Here is a 17,985-nt window from a genome sequence, read left to right on the forward strand (position 1 = left end):
GAAGATTCGAATTCTAGGGAATTTATCTTTTGAAGAAAAAGACTAATCTGGTTTTTGCTGGTTGAATACTGACAATGATGCTACTTGACATCGTATCTTACCTCACCTCGGGCACCAAAAATTATTGTGTGGTGGGTTTTTCTGAATCGTGGGGTGTGATGTCGACCAATAGCCAAATATCACCAATGTTGTCGATCGGCTTCCTAAGATCCGTTGGGATGCTTTGAATTGGGTTGTGTTGTGTTGTATTGGGTTGAGTTGAGTTGGGTCAGGCTGAGTTGCGTTGAGTTGATTGGGTTGTGAGAGGCTGAGTTGGGTCAGGCTGAGTTGCGTTGAGTGGAATTGAAGTGAGCTGTATTGAGTCCACACCGGATTGTAAAGTCTTTATTGAACATAATGAATTAGCCGATTTACAATAGGGTTTATATGCATTAGAGAGTAGGAGTGGTTTAAAATAAACGTTTAAAAAAAGGGGGTATTCATTTGGATACAAAGGAAACTGTAAAGGTCCAGTTACATAATAAAGAACAAGAACAGAGGGAAGATTAACATGCAAATTGGAAATTCTTTGTCATTAAAATATAGATGTGAATTTCCGTCAGACAAAGATAACAAAAGAAACGTAGGGGAGATAACTTTAAAGAATGTAAATTGGTTAAATGATTTACACTATTGTTAACATTTATTTACAACAAGGAATTTATTTGTTTGTTTGGGGTGTGGTTGGAGTCTCGCGAATCGGAATTCGCGGCAACATCTACAATATATGTGATGTAATCGAACCATGTTTTCTTTTTCTCTTTCCTGATGTATTTTGTACGTAGCTTTTTATCAATTCCATACATCATCCCTTAAAATGTATATGCTTTAAGTCTCTTTTCATATATTTTTCCTTTGAATATTCATTGTTATGCAACTTAAGGAAGAAAAGGATCGGAGGAGTATCTTTACTTCCCATATTCCGTTTAAAAATTAGAGTAATCTTCTGCTTGCGAAACTCACCTTTCTATAGCACCAACTTTTCTTGAAGTTTCGAAGCTCATAATCTATCTGCCTTGCTTGATTCATACACTACGACAGATGTATCATGTATAAATTCCACTTATGTTATGTTGTATTCTTGAGAAGCTTGCAACTTTTGCAATAATATAATTTACATTTTGAAATGGTGAGGAGACTAACAATAAAACTCAAAAATTAGGTCTACTCTTCCTTGGAACACATCCGCAAGTGAGACCAAAAAGTTTCATACTGTTGCCGACGTGGAAGAGCATGAGTGCAAAGTTTCTATTTGCGGTCGTTGAAGTTGACAGAAGAGGATAGGGGGGTGAGTTGTTGGGTTACGTTTTCACCCATTTAGGAGGGTAAGTCTCCGTTCTGAACGAAAAGCAAACATTTCTATAGGATAGTAATATTCTAGAGAAATGTTGCGACCGTTTGATTGCTTAATTCGCGAGGTTGAGAGCGGTTTTGATTAATCGGCATACATTGACATTCCAGGGCAATCACGTGAATCGTGTAAGTGCTTCGCGATTTTGATTACTGTATTTCTTCACAAATGACTATATATTTGGCCGTGGATTCATCCTTATCAATGCGATTACCTGTTAACGAGAGTGATGAGATGTCGAGGCGGATGGTTGCGTGCCAGTTGGTTTTAAAAACTATCGAAAAGGTCCATTCCTTGGATATGGATCGTAAGATTAAATTGGTCTGTTTAGTCTTTTGCCGGTCTTTTTCATATTGGATTTTTTTGGATGTTTCAAATTATTCTTTTTAAATCTGTTACGCTGTTCATATTTTATAAAAAATGATTTTCGTAGGTTTAACAACAAAGGGAATTACTGGCGGATTTTTAATCCTCATGCTAGACGCTGCACGGTTATTGACGCCTTAGATTCATAATCATCCAGAAGCAGTTAAAAATTAAGTGGGAAACTAAATGAGATGAAAAAGATATGGATCAAGTGCATTTCAGGTTGATTTCTCCCACAATTCAAAAATTATACCATGCGACATACGGAACATTGAAGATGCTGAAAAAAATTTAAATCGGTTTGTGTTTCTCTTAGGTTTTACACGAAGGTCAACAAACTTTCTCTTTTATTAGTCTGGGTTGGAGATTCGTACCGAAATTGCAGAACCGTTCGCTTTTTAGTTTTGAGTTGGATGAGAACATGTAAATTCACTGAATTACAAAGTTAGCATTAACATTGTCCCAAGTTAGCATTTGGTCGCTGTCTTGTTTTTTTTCCGGACTAGAGGTTCATCATTGATCGGCTCATATTCTTGAAAATTTCATAAGCTTGTTTATAAATCGGAGATCATATATGAGGATTTTGCAGCATAGATGTATCTGCCTCAGCTGACCTAATCTCGCTGTTCTTACTGGTAAAGATGGAGAATGACGATGAAACTAGCATCCTTCTAGTGTTCACGGATGCATGCACTTTCACCCCGGTAGGTAAGCCTTTTCATCTGTATTAACGTGATTTGGTAGTTTTAATGCTTCTAACTTTATATGAGTTCTCAATGACTGGAATTTCTTTCCGTAATTTAAGGAGGAGGTGAACTTGACGCATCTACCAAACTGCACTGTCAAATTTGTTTGTGTTTTGGATGAAGTTTTAACGGACGATAATCAGATTGCTCGATTGTGGGCTATTTCGTGTGCGTTTAAATGATCGTTGTGCTTTTTTTATTTCTAGTTTTGTGTAAGAATCCTTGAATAACTGCATCATACATAGGCACAAATGAGTAATTTTAATGTTCATAGTATGGATTAGTATCTAACTTGTCTACCTATTACTGTTACATCTTATCAGTATTATTATCTCCATACAACACCAAAGTTTTTTTTAGTGTTGACGGAAGGTTTCAAGGAGGAATTTGAGTTTGAAGACAGTCGACCCTGGATGCCGTATTTCTTGTCCGATTACGATACCATAGACAGTTATAGTGATGCTCTCGCGAAAGATTTATGTCCCGTACCAACATTTTTGTTAAAATGTGGCTTTTTAAAAGCATATTTCAAAGTATGTTTTGATTAGGAGATTGTTCTGTTCCTTAAATTGACCTTTTTACTTGGAAATCTAAGCAATAATTCGCAGTCGCCGTTGATTTTAATTCTTTTAAATTTTAGACGCTACCATCGGTCAACAACGATGATTGGAACACAGTTGTTGAATTAATTGGCTTCGTCCCCATAAATCATTTAGCAAATATGCCAACCGCTCGACACCATTTTCTTATCTCACACTTGGGTATGTTCTTGTACCAACTTTTACGTTCCGCGAGTTTCTTAAGAAATCTCCCAGACTTATAATCATTTCAGACAGTGAAGACGTTCTAAACTTGATGTGCTCCGCACTACGCTTAGAAGAAAGCGTAGCCATCTGTCGCTTGAATAAAAATTTATACGGCGCATTATATCACATTAGGTAATTTTTTTCGACTAAGTTTTGAAGCAACTTACGAGAAATATCAGTATCCACCTATGTCAAAATTGGCAGTGTTACTTGAATTTATGGATATCGAATTGTTTTGATTAAGTGCAAAGGAAGAAGATCCATCAGTTTCTCGACTTGCAATTGCATCATTCCCACCTGGTCCAATGCCAGTTTCCTGGTTACCTCGATTCACCACATTGTCCTCTCAGGTTGCTTTACCGATTTTGTTAAATTTTTACATAATTTTGTGACACCTTTTACTTTTTCGCGTGGTTGCTGTATATGTGGAAGTGTTGCTTCAATTAATATATGTTTATAGCGTTGCAGAGCGTTGTGGATGTTGAAAATGAAGAGCAGCTGTTCTGTATCAGGAATGATGGCCTTTCTAGGCCCTCATATTCTTCAATACAGAGGACCTGTTGGTATGAGGTTCATGGATTGCAAAGTGACATGCAGAAAATTGCTCGATTACTAAAGAAGATTCCTGATAGGACGTTCTTATTTTATTCGGTATCAAGGAATATCATTGCAGACGTGGCATTTTATTAGAAACACTTCTTTATTCGTAACTCTCTCGTCAGTGTTTGTTGTTTTCAGGAATTAAATAGGATCCATTCTTACTGCTGTGCCATTGGTGCTGAAGATGTTTTGGAAAAGTTAATTCAAGTTTTGCATGAAGAGAGTTCCGCACAATCACCGCTGATTGTTAAACATTCCGTGTACGCGAATGAAAAACTGAGGTAATCCTTGCACCTTCAGTTTTTTATGGGCTGTTCCACTGATGAAGGAAAAATTTAACTTATGGAATGGGATGTTCAAATAAGTGGATTGGTGAAGTAAAACAATAATTGGTAGCTGGGTGCAATCAACTTAGGTTCTGTAATCACCTCTTTGTCCACGAAAAGTTGTTCAGTTATTTGAAATATTCTTTGCTGATATTGTTTGATTCAGGATGTACGGTTTGAAGAATTCAGCAGAAATCCAACCCTTGCAGTAAAAGATAATGGAAGCACGCTACATGGTGGTATATATGTTTTTATTGTTGCATACATTAATAGTGTTTGTCGTTATGGTTTTCAGATACTTTTTCTTGTGAACAACTTCATCTATTTATTCCTCTTTCTCTTTAAGAGATCTTATTATACCTAAAATCATTGTATGGAAAAACTATGCTTTAGAAAACTCCTGTATTTATATCAGTTTTATTGTTAATTAAGGCTTGGGTAATTTTATCGAGTATCAAAATGTATTGACTAAATCATGAACTGTTGAGCGGATTAAACGAAGTATCATTTTCCTTTATTTGGTGTGCTTTATAATGCCCACAGTTTTGTTTTGTATTTTTATTCATTTTGACAGTTTTTGCTGCATTATGCTGAATGAAGTGATCAAATTATGCGGAATTTTTACTTGAGGTTTGATTGGCTTTAATAAAATAAATCAACGAAGACATACGCTGGTTTATTTTTATGTTTTGTTTCTACTTAGATATTTGTACATCACAGTGTTTTGAAATCATAATGATTTGTGTTTCTTTTTATACCCGCGTGTATTACTCTCCTGTGAAGAATAAGGAAATTTGGACTTAATCTTGATATATGTTTTATCCTAAGTCTAAGTATACCACGAAATATGGGGTGCATCCAGGTAAAAAAAATTGTACTGAGGCTGGATCACTGACACCATTGCTTGAGTTTTTCTCTTACCGGTTACCATTATTTGGTGTTTAGTGCGGGCGGCGTTACCGTTAATCCAGTATTTTGCTATACTTTCGGAAGCTCTACATCCAATTTGGGAAATTGAGCAACGTGTCACTGTTATCCTCATTCATCCCATTATTAGAAGGAATAAAGGAATTGTCTACAGTGGAGAGATGTTGGGATTATTTATTGAGACAATGAGCAGTAGATTGAACAAAATTACGTATCACCTCATGATTCGTGCATTATCAAACCAGTTTTTAGTTATCGATGCCCGTACTGTATTCTCGAAATTTATCATCTATTGCAAATAGCCGTTTTTGCTGCTGCCAGACAATAATAGACGGAGTTGGTCTTATAATGATTCTGGTTGGATAAGCTGAAGTTGTTACTGTTTATGAGCGAAAATCTAGATTTTAGTGTAATGTCGCACATGAGAAGTTTCGATTGCTACCGCGTATACTTTGAAACACATAGTGCGAGTGTTTCGAAATTTAAAAAAAATTTCAGATGACACCACAGCGGTTGTTGCGAGTGCTTAGGATATTAAAAAGGTAATGTCCCATGGAATGCTGAAATTGTTTGCTGCTGCTGCGCTAGTGGTCTTTACTGTCATTCTGTTGTTGTTTTCCGTTTTACCGAATTCAACAGAAGGAGTTGGTAAATTTTATATTGGTGTCTTATTCCTCTGCAGTTTCAAATTGTTTGGATACATTCAAGTTATTTGAACTTCATTTGTTGTACTTATTATCAGTTAAGGGAATTTAGATCTAATATTTTCGAGAAGTTCCTGTGTTTATTTTATTTTAGATGACAAAAGTCAAATAGAATGGAACTATTCAATAGTAATAGATGCTGGTTCCACTGGATCCCGTCTTTTTCTCTATAAATACCGTTCTGTAAATGATCGAGAACTAATCGACGTAAAACCAGTCATGGATGAATTATCGTTTCGTCCTGTTGTGAAAAAGATCACTCCTGGATTGTCTTCATTTCGAGATAAACCTGAGGACGCTGCTGGTACTCATACATGTTTTCTTACTGTCTGCCGTTTATTCTGTATTAACACCGATAAGACATGATCTTATTTCCAAATATGCTTACAAACAACACATGAAACATTCCCTGAAGAAAATGTAGGGAATGCAAAGGATAGATTTTTTAATTCCTTGCAGTTTTTAATTAGAGAAATCATTTGAAATAAATTTCTGTTATGTTTTCAGAGTATATTAAACCTCTTCTGGATTATGCAGTTGAGTTTATTCCATTGAACAAGCATTTGTATACATCCCTCTTCATATTTGCAACAGCTGGAATGCGTCTACTTCCCATAGAGTACTGAATTTCGTTTCTTGTAAAATGATAAAAGAATCCACATAAAATTGTTATAGATGTCTGGATACTTACGATAGGTTTTGTGATTCATTTTGGCGCGCCTACATTAGTTTCAGTTTACCGTGACAATTCTACAAGCAATTCAGCTTGTCCTAATATTTTGCAATATTTTTTCAGAGAACAAAGTGAGATATTGCGAAATCTACACCAAAATCTGCCTTTTCAAACAAACGTACAAATCATTCCAGGCCATATCAAGGTTATCGAAGGGAAATGGGAAGGAATTTATTCTTGGATTGCTGTAAATTATATCCTTGGCCGGTTAATTGCTTTTTCTTCAATTTTTAGGGCAGTAGTTTTTATTTTTTCTTAACTAATTGCCGTATTCGCGGTCTTTTACGGAAGTTTGCTCTTGCAGGAATGATTCTATTTCAGATTTGCTCGTAATAGAACAGAATTTTTGCGGCAGCCTACGGTGGGTATAATAGATATGGGTGGCGCTTCGGTACAAATTGCGATTGAATTAAATTTAACTAGTGGCATTGGTGAGTCCGTGGAAAGCATCAACTTGGGCTGCAAGGATAGTGAGCAGACATACAGGTTTTTTCGTGACTTTCTATTATATTCACTTCCAGTTGTTTCTCAATGCACCACTTCGAAAGAATTAAATTAACATATTTTTAGCTACCGACTCTTTGTGACAACATTTCTTGGCTATGGCGTGAATGAAGCTCTTCGGAAGTATGAGCAAAAATTAAGCAACGACTTGGTTATGGATAATACTAATAAGTCTTATATACGAGATCCGTGCTTGCCAGTGAATCTGCTGAAAACAGTAAAAAATAAAGATGGTTCACAATTTAGTCGAAAGGTTAATTTTGTTTTAGTTACAATTCACTTGCTACATTTTTTTAAATTAATGCGAAAGTCACGAATCGTAAGTCTTAAATTATTATAACTAGGTTCGAACACACTAGTCGAAATAAACATCATGTAATTAATGCATTCTTGCCAGCGACAAATAGGTCTTATTCCTATGGCAGACAGATTTTCTAATTAAGTCGGTTGTGGGAGGACTTTTCTCACAAAAGTAATCCAAATAATTAAAGAAGTGGTAATCATTTGATGAGAAGTCAGGTGAATATGGCCGCTGAAGCAAAACTTCTTCGCCCATTCCTTTAATTTTCGAAGCATTGTTTCCCAAGTGGTGGAGAATTGGACCTTTCTATTGACCAGTGCCAGCTGAAAGCGTTATTCATCAATCTATATACTTGGATGTAATGGTTCGTCGGGATTCAGGAAGTTGTGTTGGCACCTGACCAGCAAAGAGTGACCAGTTTGGAGCAACTCCAATCTTGGGAACTGTTTTGGTGCATCTTTTTCGTCCACCCACTGATATGGTCGTCGCCATTTGCCTCATACAATTTACTTACCATTCCACATAATAATCCACCTTGAAATAATTCGTGGTTGTCGTTACAATGAAAGGTAACGGCACTTGAAAAACAGTGATTTTTATTTGTCTTCCGTCAGCTCGTAGGAACTTATTGAACATCTTTCACTTTTTGAATTTATTTCAAATGGCAAGCGATCGTAATTTGATTATGTGAGGATCAGCTTCGACAATTAAGTTATTGCTAACTTTTGATAAAATTTTTTCCTTCAAGGCTTTTATCACTTTCGTATCATTATTTGAAGGGATACTGCACTGTATTTGCAGGGGCCAAACACGTCATCGATATTTCTTTATGGCCCATTGTTAACTTAAAGGAATCAGTCGAATTTGCTTTTTGTCTAATATTTTTTTTTTTGTTTTTAGCCTCAAATAAGTGGAAAATAAACAAAAATAATAAGTCATTAACAAAAAGAACATGAAATAGGCTGCGTACATTAAAGTGATATAATGTAACTACATTTATTTAAGGATGGATCCTAATCTGAAAGAACTAATTCAGATATTACAAATACTGCTTTTACTTTTGCATCGGTCTAATAGTTGCATGGCGTATCTTAAATAGTAGGAAGTCTCATGCACCCTACATTCTACATTATCAGATTTATTTTTTATTATTAGGTTCACGGCGAAAGATTTTAATTTCTTCAGGGTATTGGGGATTGGGACACCTGCATGAAGAATCTAGCGTCTTTATTGACTACAACAGTGGCGAATCCAGAATGTTACGTACAACAGTGTTTGTTTGGGCTAGTTCGTTCCCCCTCCATTTCTCTATCAGAAATTGAACTATATGGCTTCAGTGAGTATTGGTTTTCGCTGCAAGATGTTTTATCCATAGGCGGACAATATGATTTCAGTAAAACGGCATCAAGAGCACGTCAGTTTTGTCATATGAAATGGTCGACGATACAGGTTTGTCTTGTTATACCAGTAATAAATTATAGAAATGTTTTATTCCTTTCGTACCGTCATTACTTAGTTTATGATTCCTCGACCGTTGAAGCTTTGATTTGGTTTTCAGATTTCTTTGGCGTGACAAACAAAGCTTTTAAACCTTCGGGATCCTTTATTTGCTACTTTCATTTTATCTAAAGTCCACCGCTCGCAAATATTACCGTCTTTAGAAAAAGTAAAAGTTTTATGCTTCTTCTATATTATCCAAGTGCACAGGAAAGTTTTGGTGAATACAGTGTTGAAATGGTTGCAGATACAATATCGGAATAATATCTATCCAAAAGCGGATGAAGATCGACTGCGATCACAGTGTTTTAAATCAGCTTGGATAACAGCTGTTCTCCATGAAGGCTTTTCCATTAGTAAAACTCATAATCGTTTTCGATCTGTTTTCGATGTTAATGGACAAGAAGCGCATTGGTCGTTAGGAGCTCTGCTGTATCATATGAGGTTCGTCATTTCTTGATTTCGCAGTTAGTTACCCACTGTTTCTTAACCAGTCCATGAAGCTTCTAAAATCATGTTTGGGCTTGAATAGTTCTCATAAGGAGAGGAAGGTTTTGTAAACCCTATTTCTGCTTTTGTTAATGAGAATCTTATTCTGAATATTTTTGTAAAGTCGTGGATTGCCTTTCAGTTGAGTAATTAGTTTATTTATGTAGTGTACATTTCGCCGTTGCTTCAGAAATTTATTGTTACAGATATTTTCCACTTCGCGGAACTATACAGCGTAAGCTGCAATATCCTAATTACCGAATAGTTAGTGATCGAATCCCTACATATTGGATTATATCGCTAGTTTTACTCGTTGTTATTGCATTGTGGGTATTGTACAAGGCTGGTAAGAAGCGGTCCTTACGACGTGATTCATCCATGTGGGGGTATATGGCATTGTTGTTATCACAGGATCAACTTTACATGCAGCCTTAATTGTATTTATTATTATGTAACCAATAGGGAGATATTTTTATTGGAATAGATTTATCTCTTATTAATCTTGTTCGTTATTAATCTTTCACTTCAAAATTGCATATCACTGAGGGAAAAAATTAAGATCTTAAGCACAACAGCAAGTAATATGAGCGAAAAATTCAAACTAATTTTTAGTTGTACCGGTTTTAATTCTGTTGCTTTTGATATTTTTTGTTGTTACATTTTTCTGTGTCTCTGTTGCAGAGTAGATGTTTGAAATCCGGTTTTCCCAGTTGGATGTTAATGTTAACGATGCTAAACTTATTAGCTCATTTTTGTGTCCTAACTTAATTTTCACTTTATTGAGAAATCACTATTAAAAACTAAATGATTGTTATTTGTATTATAGTTGCATCATTTCTCTTTCTTTGCCTTAGTTTGGAAAATGAAATGCAAACTTTTTTCTCCAAACAATATTCAGGAACGAGTAAAAAAAGATAGTAGTTTTACTGTCGTAAATTTTTTGGGATAGACGGTTTATGGCTTCAATGCCTTCAATCTTGTTTTCTTTTGAAAAAATAGCGTGCTGAAGTTGTAAGAAATCGAAAGATGAATTCTTCTCTGCTAGATCCATCTACAACGTAATCTTGTCACCGCTGTTATGTAGTGTTTTTCAGTTTTTTTTTCCCCCATCTTTTTTTCTAAGACTGGCAGAATGGTTTCACAACTCGCCCTAGAAAAGGTCGTATGAGTTAGGTGCGCATTCGAGTTACACACTTGTAGAATTGTAATCTTTTCACTACTTTTATTCTTCTGCCTAAGAACTTTAAGCAGAATGTTTCGTGGGCTCATGATTTCACATTTCACATCGGATAAACTTGTTTTGAAACTTTTTTCTCACTTCGAATCCTATAAATTTAACGACGACTGCAGCACAGTTTTTCGGGACTGCAACTCAGGAATGGAAATATCAGGATGGTCCTACATCCTATTTCATACATGCAAGTTTACACTTAAGAAACAAATTTTATTTCGTCAATGCAGTATGTTATAATATATACAGGTGTGTTCAAGGATGCGGGGCGAAAAGCTGTAATAAATTGATACTAAGCGGCAGGATGGATATTGAAGGGATGCGGAAAGATGATGCTGCCGTTCAAATTTTAGGATAAAAAAGGAATGGATTTGATTATATAAAAGGAATTATTAAGAGAAAAAGACTGATTTCAAAATGTCTACAATACTAGCAATAGATGGTGCGGGATTAATATCAGTGATTCATCTTGTCATACTTAAGGTTCCATGAGGTATAAAGTAAATGGTATTGTTCAGTGAGAATAAGCGCCGAAATTTTTGATAAATTAAAGAGAACTATATATCACATTTCGTCTTATTCGGGAAAGAAACACTTATTACAATACGAAATTTGGGAAAAAGAAAAAAATGGCACTTGGAAAGCAGTTAATGTACTCCTCATCCACTCTTGCATTTTTCTGGACAATATATATATACATAATTTCTTAGGTATGAAAGAAATATACAGGGAGATGAGTTAACAAAAAGTGAGTTTGCAGCAAAATTCATTGTTTTCGAGTTTAACTTGGTCCATTTCCAGTGTTAAAAAACCATGCTGTGGCAAAATGTATTATTCAGAAAAACTGGAGTAGGGTTGATTTGGTCTTGATAGTTTTAAATATGCACAGAAGTGCTTCATGACGGATGAAGAGTGTGCCAAAGAGATTTGGACTGAAATGTTAGTTTTAAGTTTTTTAATGAAGAGACAAAGACAGCTCCGAGATGTAATCAGTACAAGAAAACTGGTTCATTGACAGAAATATCGACTGCTCGTGATTTAAGATTTTACAGAGGAAAATGCTTAGAAAATATGATTCCAGTCTCTCAGAACTGCTATTTTTAAAAGTGATTTGATTCTTCATGTACTAAAGAAAAAGCAACTCATGCAAAATAATGCTGTGCCGTGCACTTACTGAAATTTATTTTAAACTAACTTTGATAGTTTTGAGCCAGAAAAAAGGTCTCCAAATTGGTCACTTTTTACGAAAGTATGGGTAATGTCACTGAAAAACAGGCGCTGTCGGTTGTGAAAGCGAGAAACGTCGTGGACGATCTGCTTCTTCCATTGAGCTAAAAAAAAAAAAAAAAAAAAGAAAAAAAGAAAGACGAACGTTTTTGAAAAACGTTAAAAACGTTAAATTACTGAGAAATATGAATTCAATCCCATACACATTACAATGTCGATTATGCTTTATTTATTTTCTGTGATTTGAAAGTTCTCTGTTCCTGCCTTTTTACTTTTAGATGACATAAAAATTCTACAGACCTGCTTAGTGTACGTTGCCGCTCCATTCCAGGAATGGCTACTCCAGATAACACACCACAACCTTTACATAACAAAATTAATGAACGTGCCAGTTTTTCGGGCTAAAAATTTAGACTATTCAGATATGCATAGATGACTTAATTACAAAACATTCAAGTGTGGTTTTTGTTACATTTTAACTTATAAAGAACGAACCGCTTCAGCCATTACATCACTAACGTTATCCACAACCAACAGTGTCGTCTTTCGCTTATTCATTGACTTATGTGTAGTGTAGACAGTATGCAAATGTGATGCCCGTGCACCAGTAATCAAAAGCGCATCCATGCTGTAAATGTTTCATTTATTAATGAAAACTACAAACTTATGCGAACTTGTTTCGAATGCAAAATTCATTTTCTGATCAACAGCTTGAATAAAATGTTGCAGTAAAATTATTTAAATTTTCAAATAGAAAGTAATAACAGACAATTAATTTAGAAAAATCAAAACCCTGGAAGACAAAACACTCATTTTTTTCGATGAACAAAACCTCACATCTAGTGAATTCAGCTACTTATCCGATAACAAAAGTGTAAACTAACTTATTCAACTTAGTACCAATGAGAGATGATATGTCACTCCTCTTTGAAAAACTATAGAGATATTTGCTAAGATTCTTCGGATTCAAGCAACTCTTCAGCTCTTCAATATATGCCTGCTTTTCTCGTTTGTCGGTCTAGAAAACGATACGTTAACTGAAATTATTTCCGAACTGTCAATGAAAATATGAATATCATATTTCGCTCATTCTACCACGAACATTTTGAAACAATGAACTGAAAGCTTACAGATCCAAACTTGTGCATTGTGAGGTAATCCCACGCACCTTGTGACATGACACCTGACTCAAGCCGCATGTTGATGAGCTGTAATGATTAGAAAATACCTCGTGTTAAAGAAATTACAAAAGAATTAAACAATGATGGAAAGGTCCAAAGAATAAATACAGCGGCAGCGCAAGTGATATGTGAGTATGAAAGGTGAATTTATTATGGAATCCACTGCAATCAAGTTGAGATTTTCTTGAACTCGAAATAAATTCTAATTCCTAACAAACAAGAAACCACACTTTCTGCACTGCCCATAAAAAAGATAGTTCCTACAACAAACTTTATCCTTGCAATATTCAATAATTCCGGCGGTAGTTGAAGTACAATGCACCAAACAAATTCCCATAATTCGATTTGGAGAAGACATCTGCAAACTTACGCAAGATTACTACATAATTGATAGCACGTTAGCAGTCTACTGTAATGTATTTAAAACTCTGAAGCAACTTAGTCTTGTCACCCACTTCTGCCTAAAGTGACCAGACCTTAATAAAGCAAACCTGAAGTATGGCTGCTTGCCAATTGAACAAATTTAAAAATAAACATGACAAACTAGTTCGCAAAGCAGTATGCAAATTCTTTATGGTCATATCATGCCTAAACACTGAATATAGTACAGCAAGTTGGGAAAGAATTATGCAATAAAAAAAAAGAAGAAATGGGCGCACTAAACTTACAGCAAAACGACAAATAATATTGGCACCAGCGCCTTCACCAAATGCAATGCATGTTTTCACATCTAATTTATCGAGTATACAAACAAGATCTTCACCAAGTTGATCAAGCGTTGGAAAACTGAAAGTAATGGCTTATTCTGGATTTCACTAAGAAATTTAAAATTCAAACTAGTCCAGTAAAAAAATCCGGCTTCCTAACTACTACAGTAAAGAAGATATAGCTCTCACTGATACCTTTATTCAGTTACAGCAAAATTATCTCCCTCGTTTAATTAGAATACGGAAATTAAATTATCTTCAATCAAGCTTACAACAAACGGAACAAGAATCTCAGTTTGAAAACACCATTTTCAAAGAAAGTTAACAACACTGTTCAAATAAATTCTTAAATTCTTTCCATAGAATCATATCTGTAGGCTTCTCTAAATTAACAGGAATTCCATCATGCTGATTAGATTATTTTTAAAGTTCAATTCAAATAAATGAAACAATATAAGCGACTACTAACTCTCCCATAAAATCCGGTGCATTGTCTTCCTGACCAGGAATGCAAACATGCAAAAAAATTGACTTCGCTTTTACATCAGCCATTGATAGATGGTTGCAAAAGCGCACAAAACTTTTATCTGCAAAGGAAATTAAGAAAGGACGGTTCTAAACAACAGTACTTCACAACTTCAAGCATAAACCTTTAGCAAGATCTCTTACAATGAGCCCACATTGGTACCAATATAAACGTAAGTGCAAAGCTCGACCAACGACGAGCTAAAACTTTCAGCACAATATCGCGATATCGGTAATAAAGGAAGAAAGTTTAGAAATAACTGTCAAAATAACTTAACATTGAAAGTGCATGAAATAAATTAATAAAAGAGCAATAAGATTAAATGTTCCGATCCATTCGGATGTGCCAGATTAAAAAACAAAGAAGAAATGTTTTTCATTTTTCCTTCTCACTTAACGCCATACCATCACGCTGTAACCTTCATATGTTCATAGAAGCATGCGAGAAATACAGCGTTCATTAGAAATTCTAGGAATATCAGATCATTCAGTGCAGCTATCTCAGAGCAGTAGTAGAGAACTACAAACCGAACATGGACATTAACTATCAAAGCAAGGAATCTTAGTGCAAAAGCTGATCACGTCGCCAATAATTACCATATCATTAACTACCGAAAACTGATCACTTCCATAATTTTTTTAATGAATTCGAAAACAGTGCATAAAACAAAGTGCTGAATACAGAAATGCACAAAAATTAAATGGAAAGTCTACTTCACCGTCTTTATGTATCAGAAAATTACAGGTAAATTAACTCGCCAAATTATTGCTTTATAGGAAATTTCATAAAAATTTCTTTCAAAAATAACTAAGTGAGATCGATGGGACGTACAATTTGTTCCAAGGTCATGTACAGTCATAATGATAGTTTTGCCATTCCGGTCATCTAAATTGCCTTGAACGTACACATGTATAAAGCCACACTTCGTAGTTTGTATCGAAATCATCTGTAAAATTGAAGTAACAAAGGTATCGCAGACGTAACAATAAGTACAAATTCTAAATGTTAATTGCTTCCCAACAAAATGCTTGGAAAAAAACATGAATTGAATATGCTAAAGGCAGCTTCCGAATAACGAAATCTCGAAACTAACTTTGACTCAAGGACTTGCATTCACGTCAAAGAGTAGATGACAGAATATATTTACGGTGAAAGGAAAGTAAGAAAAGCACAAGCGTAACTCCTAGTTTCAGGCACGATCATTCTACTTGCTGAACGTTTTAAACCAGTAAATAATATCTGATTTCTTGTCAACAACAATTTAATCCTATCCTTTATGCACTTCCGCGCATTATCCTTCCGTATCATTGGAAAAAAACTTTCTCATATATATTCACCATTAAAACTATCCAACATGGAAAGAGAAAAAAAAAAACGTCTTGCTGATTGTTGGAGAATAAGCCTAGCCACCTATGACTTTTTTAAATGAATGCGCGAGTTCCGAAAATTCGTCATTCTCTTTAAAAGCAATTAATAAGCATGAGAAATTATTTCAAAAATAACCGTTACTTAGACAGTTTATAGATGAAACGGAGAAAGCGAAAAGAAAATCAGAAGAATTACAGCACTGGTCATATCCATCTCTACTTTGATAGGATTTTCTGGATAAAAGTTCCGGATAATGTAAGGTATTTCAAAAAAGGATTAGAATTCAAAGGACTGAAATTTTCCACAACTATAATTTATCATGAATGAGCTTGAAAAATGTTGCCCGCTCACAACAAACGAATGCTCATAAATCCAAAAAAAGTACAATAAATATAGGATGAAAATTAGTAATGACAACGGCTGTATCGACAAAAACAAACAAATTATATATTAAACATACGCGTGTGTGTATGCATGTATGCGTATGCATGTGTGTGTGTGTGTGTGTGTGTGTGTGTGTCTGTATGTGTATGCGTGTGTGTGTGCATGTATATGTGTGGATGTGTGTGTATATTATGTATGTGTACCGATTACCTTTTTACAAGAGTTGGGAAAAAAAACTCATATTTCTAATTGGTGTTTTTTTTTTTTTTACAAACACCTGTCAAGTTCTGAAGGTCTTGAACTAACCAGTTAAAAGTTCGATGGCATAATTTCGTATTTAGATAAATTTGAATTAAAGCAAAAAACAAAGATTGTCATGAAAACAAGTGATTTGCAGAATTTTTCGAAGAGGATTAAGCTAAATAATGTTCGCTTTACCCGAATAGCACTCGCATTTAATACTAAAATATCTCAACCGTACAAATTTCCTTCACAATGGAAATCACTGGACAGTGAACTCAAATAAGTTACCTCCAATTCCTCGTACATCTTGTCACAAATCAGTTTGTTGCTTCCCAACACCTGTAATGGAAGAATCATTGAGATAAAGTGCAAAAATTCGTTTCATGAGCGGAAATTGAACAACAACACAGTGAATGAATGCATACCAGTAAGATGCTATCGAGAATAGATAGAAATTACTACACTGATACTGCATTGGGAGTGAAGAGGGAAGAAGGGACTCACTTTCTTTCAAGCATACGAACAGTTAAAAACTAACAGTAGGTTTAGGTAGCAATCCTTGAAATGAAAAGCAGAACAGCTATTGAACAATTACGACACATTTAGTGAGAAGAAACTGTAACATATCACAAGGAGAAATCATATTGATACGATCTGATAAGACAACGGATAAAATTATGATAATGATAGCCAAATTCTAGTATGAAAGTTATCATTTCCGAAAGTTAGCTTTTGTATGGATAATAATTGAATAGCATTCACGGCATACTCCTATGCTTCCCGTTTTGAACAAGTACGTTAAATTCAACCATTCTCAACTTCAACCTATTGATCAATATTCTTTTTTACATCAATTTTCCGATATTTCAAATGTTGGTAACACAACATAAAGGTGATTTTTTCCTTTCTTCGATATTACGAATAATAAGAGAGGCTCTCTGCATCTACACAGAGTATAAGAGTATAATTGAATAAGGTTTAAAAGACTAATTAGTAACATAACAACTCAACCACTAATTTTTTCATATCAATCTTCCAGTCTGATCATTGCCTATTACTGTCTCTGGTATCAACGAGGTTGATGAGACAAGTCGAAGGAATGTGTCATTGCCGTTTTTCCCAATGAGCAAAACAAGCGATTGTTATGCCTGACTTTACGAACAAAGTGGGAATAGTAAGTATATTATACAGTGAAGTTTACTTTTACAATCATAATAGATGATATCATACTATGACCCTTCCCTTCTTTTTCGTTTCATATTTCATCATCATTTCATTAAATAAAAATCGATGTAGGAAGACTAATAAGGAGACGACTGATGACTTTAATATTACTGCTACTGAGGAGGGCAATTCTTCATTATCATTTCAAATTATTTTCCTTTTTTTTTCTGCAACAAATTTTCGCACTGAATTATTTTAAAAACATTGAAATTTTCACTCCATAAATAATTCAGTTGGAAAAGATCGAGATCGTGCTGTAGCTCAACTGTCATAATCCATTAGGTGCTATGTGAAAAGACAAATAACTCTCAGAGGAAAAAAAAGATAAGTTTATATTGGAACATTGGATGAGTACATGCCACTATAATTGGCCAAGGATGAATATGAGTAAGGATATGTTGAACGGACAAAAATCTGATAGAAGTAAAGGAAGAATAGTTTGTTTTTTGGATTCGGGAATGCTTCAAAAATCCAATTGACAATTTTTTGGAGCGTGTATTTTTTT

The 17,985-nt window shown here is 34.8% G+C and overlaps 3 protein-coding genes across 4 annotated transcripts; 2 read left to right on the forward strand and 1 right to left on the reverse strand.

Moving 5' to 3' along the window:
• Positions 1 to 1,494: 1,494 nt before the first annotated feature.
• On the forward strand, positions 1,495 to 4,914 carry LOAG_06297 (hypothetical protein). Its single transcript, XM_020447109.1, has 10 exons — positions 1,495 to 1,711; positions 1,979 to 2,055; positions 2,346 to 2,460; positions 2,562 to 2,670; positions 2,863 to 3,035; positions 3,143 to 3,263; positions 3,335 to 3,440; positions 3,553 to 3,658; positions 3,777 to 4,189; positions 4,401 to 4,914. Exons 1-9 carry the CDS (start codon positions 1,559 to 1,561, stop codon positions 3,996 to 3,998), a joined length of 1,182 nt encoding a protein of 393 aa, XP_020302624.1. The 5' UTR covers positions 1,495 to 1,558; the 3' UTR covers positions 3,999 to 4,189; positions 4,401 to 4,914.
• Positions 4,915 to 5,653: 739 nt separating this feature from the next.
• LOAG_06298 lies at positions 5,654 to 10,310 on the forward strand. 2 transcript variants are annotated; one of them, XM_020447110.1, is made up of 10 exons: positions 5,654 to 5,809; positions 5,960 to 6,169; positions 6,373 to 6,484; positions 6,662 to 6,805; positions 6,920 to 7,084; positions 7,169 to 7,355; positions 8,589 to 8,852; positions 8,962 to 9,069; positions 9,148 to 9,344; positions 9,596 to 10,310. In XM_020447110.1, exons 1-8 carry the CDS (start codon positions 5,707 to 5,709, stop codon positions 8,974 to 8,976), a joined length of 1,200 nt encoding a protein of 399 aa, XP_020305691.1. In that variant the 5' UTR covers positions 5,654 to 5,706; the 3' UTR covers positions 8,977 to 9,069; positions 9,148 to 9,344; positions 9,596 to 10,310. The 2 variants fall into 2 exon arrangements, with proteins under 2 accessions (XP_020305691.1, XP_003141882.1); XM_003141834.2 differs by lacking the exon at positions 8,962 to 9,069.
• A 526-nt stretch (positions 10,311 to 10,836) lies between these two features.
• On the reverse strand, positions 10,837 to 16,595 carry LOAG_06299 (hypothetical protein). The gene is made up of 11 exons (XM_020447111.1): positions 16,545 to 16,595; positions 15,093 to 15,207; positions 14,205 to 14,322; positions 13,697 to 13,814; positions 13,300 to 13,386; positions 12,978 to 13,055; positions 12,732 to 12,865; positions 12,343 to 12,475; positions 12,148 to 12,248; positions 11,816 to 11,951; positions 10,837 to 11,552 (listed from the first exon to the last, which is right to left on the reverse strand). The coding sequence occupies exons 1-10, from the start codon at positions 16,560 to 16,562 to the stop codon at positions 11,882 to 11,884; spliced, it is 972 nt and encodes a 323-aa protein (XP_020302625.1). The 5' UTR covers positions 16,563 to 16,595; the 3' UTR covers positions 10,837 to 11,552; positions 11,816 to 11,881.
• Between the last annotated feature and the right edge of the window lie 1,390 nt (positions 16,596 to 17,985).

The sequence above is a fragment of the Loa loa genome, assembly GCF_000183805.2.
Source record: "Loa loa unplaced genomic scaffold supercont3.157, whole genome shotgun sequence".
NCBI lineage: Eukaryota > Metazoa > Nematoda > Chromadorea > Rhabditida > Onchocercidae > Loa > Loa loa.